Source organism: Pristiophorus japonicus, chromosome 15 (genome assembly GCF_044704955.1).
Source record: "Pristiophorus japonicus isolate sPriJap1 chromosome 15, sPriJap1.hap1, whole genome shotgun sequence".
Lineage (NCBI taxonomy): Eukaryota > Metazoa > Chordata > Chondrichthyes > Pristiophoridae > Pristiophorus > Pristiophorus japonicus.
Window position 1 is genome coordinate 67425352 of NC_091991.1, and position 8691 is coordinate 67434042.

The following is an 8691-nucleotide window of genomic DNA, read 5'->3' on the forward strand; positions in this document are numbered from 1 at the left end:
ATGCCAGCATAAGACCCATTGAGCAAATGGAACCTCTTTAAAAAAAAAAGTCATCAACTCTCATGTTTGTTTGATGTATTTGAAGGGGCAGATGCTCTATTTTGTTTTATTTGAGGGTCTGGCACCTCAGTGAAAATGTCCAAAGTCTTATGTTTCTTTGAAAGGGCGGGTGCTCCTTGTTGTTTTATTTGAGGGTGTGGGTTTTTGGAGTTGTTCCAGCAATGTGCGTTAAATAAACTCTTGCTTTGACCGTCTCCTTCAGCCTCTAGACTTGTGACGGAGATGTGGCATCTTCGTGGCTCAATGCGCAGTCAGCCCTCAGCTCCCTCCACTTAAGCAAACCGATCCCTTATGAGTCGCCGCTGAATAGCCCTGCCACCGCTAACATTTGCACACTGCCTCCTCCGCGGCTGCGGTTGGTCCTCGTCGTCTTGCTGGACATGCGGGGCGTTACTAGGCTTTTGTTCCTCTTCCTCCTCCGGAGGTGGGTCTGCAATCCCCACTGGCAAGGCCTGCGCCCTCATGATGGCCAAGTTGTGTAGCATGCAGCACACCACAATGAAGAGACACCTGTTGAGGGGAGTATTGAAGGCTGCCTCCAGAGCAATCCAAGCATCGGAATCGCTGCTTCAGCAGCCCTATTGTCTGCTCTATGATGTTCCGGGTGGCGGCATGGCTCTCATTGTAGCGTTCCTCCGGCTCTATGGCAAGTTTGCGGGGGGGGGGGGGGGCAGAGTCATTAGCCAGGTGGCCAGGCCACATCACTTGTCCCGACCAGCCAGCTTCGGCTGAAACAGTCATGGCACAGTGCTCTCCCAGAGGATAAACATGTACGCTTCCAGGATAGCAAGCATTGACTGCAAGGATGCACAGCGCGTGGTCGCACGCTAGCTGCACATTTAGGGAGTGGTATCCCTTTCTGTTTCTGAATACCTCTGCATTCTGGAATGGTGCTCGCAAGGCCATGTGCGTGCAATCAATTGCTCCTTGCACTCTTGGGAAGTCCGCTATCCTGGCAAATCCACATGCGTGCTCATGCTGTTTCTCCCTGGTCATCGGGAAGGTAATGAAGTCCATTCGACAGGTGGAGAGAGCCTGTGTGATGTCGCGATGCAGCGATGTTCTGCGAATTGAGCTGCATATGTAGCCTGGAAGGAGCCGGAGGCATAGAAGGCGAGTGTCACCGTGACCTTCACTGCGATGAGCAGTGCAGTCCTGGTGCCTATGTGAGGCTGCAGGTCTGCCTGCAGGAGATGGCATAACTCTGTAACTACGTCCTTTCGGAAGCGCAGTCTTCTGTTCCTCAGACAGGTCCAGATATAAGCGTTGCCGCTGGTAAAGCCGTGGGGTTAAGGCCCCGATGTCTATGGGCTCTCCTCCTTCGGTCACCAACATGGCCAACAGCCCTTCTCCCTTCACGTCGTCTTGCTAGAGCATGTAGACTGCGACGCGAACAAACTAGTAATGTCCCCATTAAAGTTTTTAAACTGACTTTTTCTCAAGCTAAACTGTTGTGTCTGCCGCTGCAAACTCGGAGGCTCACAAACCGTGCTCTGTGTAAACAGTGCAATGACTGTGACCTCCAAGGGAAGAGCTTCCTCATTCCTTTAAGTAGCCACCAGTTAAAGACTCTGCAAGCCAGTACCGACTGTTTTTCCAGACGTTGTTATGGGCGGGCACTAAATGAGGCGGACGCACCTAATTTAGCAAGCAGGCGCAAGCGTGGGCGCTGCACCAGGACTAACGTCATGACCGGAGTGATTGTCAGCAGCCAGGCGCTAATGGTTTGCGCCCCCGGTGAGCCTCAAATGAATTTTCCGCCGGGACGCTAAAATCTGCACGCCCTGTCGGTAAGCTGTAACACTCGCATTAACTCCTCTGGGCGCTAACTGAGGCTATCGACAACCGAAAATCCAGCCTTGGATTCTAAAATAATAATATTGTACACTATTTCAGCTGATGCAAAAGGAAATCCGAGGTGTGGTTGTGTGTGAAATTTATAGGGGAGGGGTTAGCAGATGACAGGGATTAATACCTCTCATAGTCAGGGCACAATTATCTTCAGTGGAACCTCAATTTTAAAAAAAGCTGAAGTACATTTGGAAAAAATACAACACCTTATGATGTCTCAGAAACGTCCCAAAACGCTTCATGTAATATGAATCACTACAAAGTGCACTCACCGCTGTTACAGTACGTACATGCACTCAAATGCTGCCATTTCAAATAAAGGTCATGTCAACTGTGTGCATAACTGAATGACTATTATAATCAGGATACTTTTTTCTGGGTTTAAAATGGGAACTTTATTAAAATCTATTTTACTGACTAATCTGGGAATTAGTATTCTATACAGATGTGCATTGAAAATAACAAAATACATGAATTTTTAAAAATAATTTATCAATGCATCGCCCACTTTACTCTTGATATCTTAGCACCTCTTGGGTAGCTCTAGTGCAAGGTTGGTGAACCGTTGGTATTTCTGGCTTTAATGTCACACAAATATTTTTCAGTGTTTTTGTTCTTAATCTTTTATGCTCAAACAAAGTGGCTCCAATTAGAAGAAATCCACCCCCAACTAAAGTTCTGAATAGATATTTCATTTAAAAATAATTACATTGAAAAAGAAAGTGGTGTTGTTGCATATGGAGTAAGAGGATAAGAAGCACTGTGAGGCTATGTCCTGAAGTATATAAAGCATGCCCAGTAATCACTATGGCCCCAAGTTTCCACACGCGGCAAAACAGGCGTCCCTCTGAGCTGGGCGCCCGCTTTCGCGCCGAAAACGGCGCCTGAAAAAAAACGCGGTATTCTCGAGCGCCTTGCAGCTCGATGTCTGCTTGGCGCAGCGCACAGGGGGTGGAGCCTACCACTTGTGCCGATTTTGTAAGTAGGAGGGGCGGGTACAATTTAAATGAGTTTTTTTGGTGCCGGCAACCCTGTGCGTGCGCGTTGGAGCGTTCGCGCACGCGCAGTGTGAAGTAAACATTGGCACTCGGCCATTTTAAAAAGTGCTGCAGAAAAAGTGAAAATTTGTTTATTGAGCCCTTGCAAAGGCTTGCATTTTAATTTTCTTGCTATTTCTGTGTGTGAGGGAGTGCATTCTGTAATTAAAGATAGACTGCGATAAACGGGACACATGCACTTGTTTGAGACTATTCAAATTCTTTGTAGCTGTTCAATTTTTAACATTTTTTAATAAAACCACATTGCCCTTCCATGATCAGCACTGAGGCTTCTTGCTGCTTTCTCCCCCTGCCGTCGGTCGGTCCCGACGGCAAACCACTGCCTCAAGCACTGAGACTTCTTCCAGCTTTCTCCCCCTGCTGTCGGTCAGGCCCGACGGCAAACCGCTGCCTCAAGCACTGAGGCTTCTTGCAGCTTTCTCCCCCTGCCGTCGGTCAGTCCCGATTTTTTAATGTGTCGACAAGGTTTTTTCAAGCCTACAAAAATCTTCACTTGCTCCATTCTAAGTTAGTTTGGAGTACGTTTTCCCTGTGGAAACTTTCAAATCAGGCGTCAGTGGCCGGACACGCCCCCTTTTGAAAAAAAAAATTCTGTTCAAAAGTGAAACTGTTATACCTGACTAGAACTGCAGAAAACTTAAATGTGGAGAATTCCGATTTCTAAGATACTCCGTTCTCCACCAGTTGCTCCTAAAAATCAGGAGCAAATCATGTGGAAACTTGGGGCCTATATGTGAACGTCAAATTGAGGTAAAGTCACATAATCTGTCCATTTTAACAGCACTGTCTACATGTTTGGACACTTGATTAAATACCAACTGACAACTCTTCAAAATTCCTGAGTTTTCCTTCAGTCTTCCACCCATTGTGTCCCCTACTGAAATATTCTCCGCTTCTTATTTATATTTGCACTAAGCAACTCCTCATCCTTGACAATTTTAATCTCCACCTGATTTATCCCACTCCCTCGCCTCAATCAACATTACTCTTCACATTATTTCTACCACCTACATGCGCAGCCACCTTCTTCACATAACTATCACACCTCAAAGGTTTCAATTACCAAGCCATTTTTGTTCACTTTCCTCAAACAATTCTCCTCTGCCCCTCGCTCAACCACAAGCTCTACACGCCCTTTGGAAAAAAGTCTTCTTACTAGTGCCCTCTCTACCTCCCAGCTCCTTCTCCTCTGGCATGCCATCTGCATTGACATTGAGAGTTACTTTGATCTGCTCTACACCGCCTTGCCTCCACTTTCAATTCTGCCATTCTCACAAATCCTAGATAGTCTCACACCCCCAGCACTACCTTCATGGACTCAAATCTGTGACTTGCTGACCAGAACATGTGCGACATATGATGTCTGGCTGTTCGCTGCCAAATTTGGTTTAACCACCAAGCAATACTGCCACTCCATCTCTGGGCAAATCCTTCAGATCATCATGGAGATTAACCACAGAATCTTCTTCATCATGAACCAGCTCTTCAAATCTTTCTCCGTCGCCTCAAAGAGTTTCTCTTCCAGTGGTCACGTTACCACCTCCAGAGTGGTGCACGACTTCATTCTATTCATCATTTACCTGCCACTCATCAGTGATATTATCCACAAGCTCAGGCTCAGTTTCCAAATTTACCAAACATACGAAATTCTACATCTCCACCACAACCATTTACTCCGTTATTGCCGCATTAATATGTTTTATATCAGCAAAGTACATCAAGAATGTTTTTAGATACAGCTCATCAATTTTCATGCAGCCTACTAAAACAAAATCACAAGATCACACAATTTATTCCATTTTGACGTCTGTGTCAAATAGAAGAAACAAATCTTACAAAGTGCCTTTCACATCCTAAAGACATCCCAAAGCATTTTGGAATAATGAATTACTTTTGAACGATTGTTTTGTAGGAAAATGCAGCAACTAACTTGCAACTTACAACAAGATCCCACGAAAAGCAAATTAGATAAATCACCAGTCTATTTTAGATGCTATTGGTTGGGGGGTGAATATTGGACAGGATACCTGTAGAACTCCCTGCTCTCCTTCAAATACTATGAGATCTTTTGTGTTCACACAAAAAGATAACGGAGTCTTGGTTTAACCTTGTCCAAAAGATGGCACCTCCAACAATGCAGTACTCTCAGCATTGCAATGAATTTTCAGCCTAGATTATATGTTCAAATCCTGGAGTGGGATTTGAGCTCACAACCTTCTGAATCAGAGGCAAGAATGACACTTGGCTATTTCTAAACTCGTTTGGTCCCCAATTTCAAATTTAACTGAAAACCTCCAGAACAATCAGAGGGCACCTGTCACAATTCTGGATTTCCACCCCTACCCCGCCCCCAACTCTTTTGTCTCAGGCCCAAGTTAAAGAGATCATTTCCATAAGCAGACCAAACCTTGTGAAATTAAATCGGTGTCTTTATACATGCAGTGGGTGGAATAACATGGAAAGGGACTCACAATTGCCCCTAATTATGATATAATCTCTGGTGCATTGTATGGGATGCCCCCCACTTTCTCCCATCTTCTTCAAAAGGTAGTAAATTGTCATACCATTACATTGCGGCAAACACTAACTATACAAATTATTTACAAGTAAAATACTTAGACAGCAACACAAGAAACCTGAAATACAATACTTAAAACAAAGACAAAATCAGTCCACGAAGGGTTAACATATCTGCTTTAGCATGGACTCTTCACAAAGTCTGCTAATCTTAGAGACGTCTGGGCAAAATAATCTTTCAAAAACTTCCTGACAATGGTATGAGTGAATGACATTAGGTCAACTTCATGAGTGAATAGAAACATTGAGTAGCTAGAGGTAATGATATTTTATGCAAAGAGAGATAATGAATTAATCTATTACCTCAGCCTTGTATACATCCCACTTCAAAGACTGTTCAACCAAACATTCTTTGACCTACTTCATTTCTGAATACAGGCAGTGGCACCGACCAAGGAAGCTCATGATATCTCATTGAATACATGGATGGTTTCTGGACACTTACACATACAGGATAGTACCTAACCACAAGAAGAGCAAAAGGGAACCTTTAACAACATATTTAGCTGAAACCAATATTAAATTATTTGGTCATAACCTTCCCAAAAAATGGAGCTGCAGAAAATGAGTCATACAGCTTCTGAAGTTAAAAAAAATCATGTTTCAATATTAATTAGGAGTCTCCGAGTACATGTAGCATTCTTAAATTGCTCAGCCTTTGCTTTGGCAATTTATGATTTCATCTGAAACTCTTGACTACTTCAACTTATGAGTGTGTAGTTCCTCTACTATATATAGTTTCTTCATTCTGGAAAGCATAAGCAACATACAATACAACCAAGATCATGGTATATCAGAGCATGTAACAATGAGAGGCTTTGATATAGTTCCTCTATTAATGCAGAAGTTGTGAATAATGTACTAGAGGCCAAGGCATTGCATCGGATGTTACACTTCAGGATTTCTCCCAACTCATGTAAAAAGGCAGCTTTCTTAAATAGACCCATACCTTTGGTGAACTGCAATTCAGTCTTGTGTTTGTTACACCTCAGGACTAACAATCTACCCTTTTACCATCAAAGTGGACTAGACCGGATGTAGTAAACTGCTCATCATATACCTCGGATCTCTCCAATAATTAGAGAAACACCACAGCGCAATGTAAAACTACAAATTCAAGTTTATTACAAGAAGTATGCACAGGAATTAAATAAGGAAATAACTTTCCCTGATACATTAAACTGGTTTCTGAATTTAACGTAAATGTTTCAGAATGCTTAAGCAGTGACTGGGACTTGCGGTTTCCAGTTGAGCTGAAGGCACTAAGGCTGCCTGTTACACCTAGTCCAGGCAGCTTATACACATCTGAGGGGGGGAAAAAATAATCCTTCCTGTGGAAAAAGTCCCAGATCCTTTCTTAAAAAGTAGGTAAACATGTTTTTGATTAATCATATCTTCCAGCAGTCAGAACATGAAATGCCAGCTTTTGATAATCTGGTTGGATACTGACTCATCTAATACTTAAAAACAACTTGGTCCTGTCTACTGTCAAAGTGTAATCTTACACATTAACATTCCACAAACTAAAGATACAAGTCTCAAACCTATTAAATGAACAACCCATTTGCTTCAAAGGAATGATAACCTGATTAGCTATTACTAGCTTTTAAACTTACAAAGCAATCCCTAACACAAACAGTAGTCTGTTTAAATTTACCATTTTGACCCAGTTAAAACTTCTTACAAATAACTGTTCAAATGTTACCATTTAACGCAGGTCAGATCTCAGTTCTGTTCTACAAGAGATTAACATTCCAGGCAAATTATTTTTTTTAAAATTAATTTTAAAATATAAAGAGAAAATGTGAGTACAAGTGTAGTTTGTTTCCCCTTAGTGTCCCCGTACTGTTAAGTGTTAGCATTATCAAATTAACATTAAAATAGCATTACTTTCAGGACTTAAACGCAAATTTAAAAAAAAATCTGTTTGGCAACAAACGAGAAAGCTCTTTAAATGCAACCAATTAAAAACAAAACGATGGGTATTTAAAAACGGGGAGAGGGAATAAATCTGGCTTTAAAAAGTAGTTTATAGTTTAAAATAAGAGGCACAACTTCTACGCTCAAAGACCCCAATCAAGTAATACAAGAAATGTATATAACTAGATATTTTAACTTCTTTTCTCATTTAACAGAGAAGAGCGAATCCCTCCCTCGCTCGCTCAGTGCCGTGTGCCTGACCCTGTGACTATTGCTTTGATTACAGAGCTCTGCCCACGTCCCTCTCCTCACCCAGCTCCGGCCATCACACGCCTCACCTTCTTTGGCCTTTTTCTTTCGCACCAATGTCCCTCCCAGCTTTCCCAGAAACGATTCGTCCTTCTTCATCCTGCCGGTTTGCTGGATGGTCTGGGACCTGACCGGTGTGGTTGCCATGCCGCTTGCTCTGATTTACCCCGGCAGCTGTATTGCGGCAGCAGCTCCTCTCCCCCTCGATACGGTCTCTAGGAGCCGCAGGAACAGGATGTGGGTAACCGCCGCCAGCCCTCCAGCCCCAGCTTGGCGGCATTCCCACTGCAGCGCCCCCCGCGGCGGCAGGTACCTGGCAGCCAAAGCTGTGGAGATGCCACCTTTGTCCTCTGAACCCTCTTCCCTTCCCATACCAAACAAGAGTTTCTCTTTACTGGTAGTTTTCAGTCCTTCACCATATTACACAACATACCTATCCATAAAGGAAGGCCATTCGTCCTATCTTACTACAGTACATCCATCCAGAACCAGCCGAGGCTTCCTACATTACTGCATCTAATTGCTGCTCAAATAGTTTTTGCCTTCATCACTCTGGATGGAACTGCATTCCAAGTAGGGTTGTCAACGTTACAGGATTGTCCTGAAATCTCGAGGAATTAAAGATTAATCCAAGTTAACCTTGTCCATACCATTTACAATTTGATATATCTTAATACAAGTTCTTGTTAATAAGGAGTGAACCTTTTGTCTTAAAGGTAACATTCCCGCATACGAGTCAGAAGGTGAAGAGTCCGAGCCTTGCCCAGCCAGTGGAAACTAGAATATGGTCTCTACATACTGGGTTGACATCCAGCGGGGTACTCACAGCGAGATATAGTTGACTACTGGCTGAAGGTGTTGGTATTATTGCCGTCTCAGAGTCATAAGTGTTGGGTTCTACCTTAAGAACATAAGA

General features: G+C 43.3%; 1 protein-coding gene across 1 annotated transcript in view; it reads right to left on the reverse strand.

Annotated features, from left to right (window-relative positions):
• Nucleotides 1–8023, reverse strand: part of parvb (parvin, beta) — a 92980-nt gene extending 84957 nt beyond the window's left edge. The window contains exon 1 of the mRNA XM_070900562.1: nucleotides 7805–8023. Within this exon, the coding sequence (XP_070756663.1) occupies nucleotides 7805–7922 (118 nt within the window). The 5' untranslated portion in view covers nucleotides 7923–8023. The remainder of the gene's footprint in view (nucleotides 1–7804) is intronic.
• Between the last annotated feature and the right edge of the window lie 668 nt (nucleotides 8024–8691).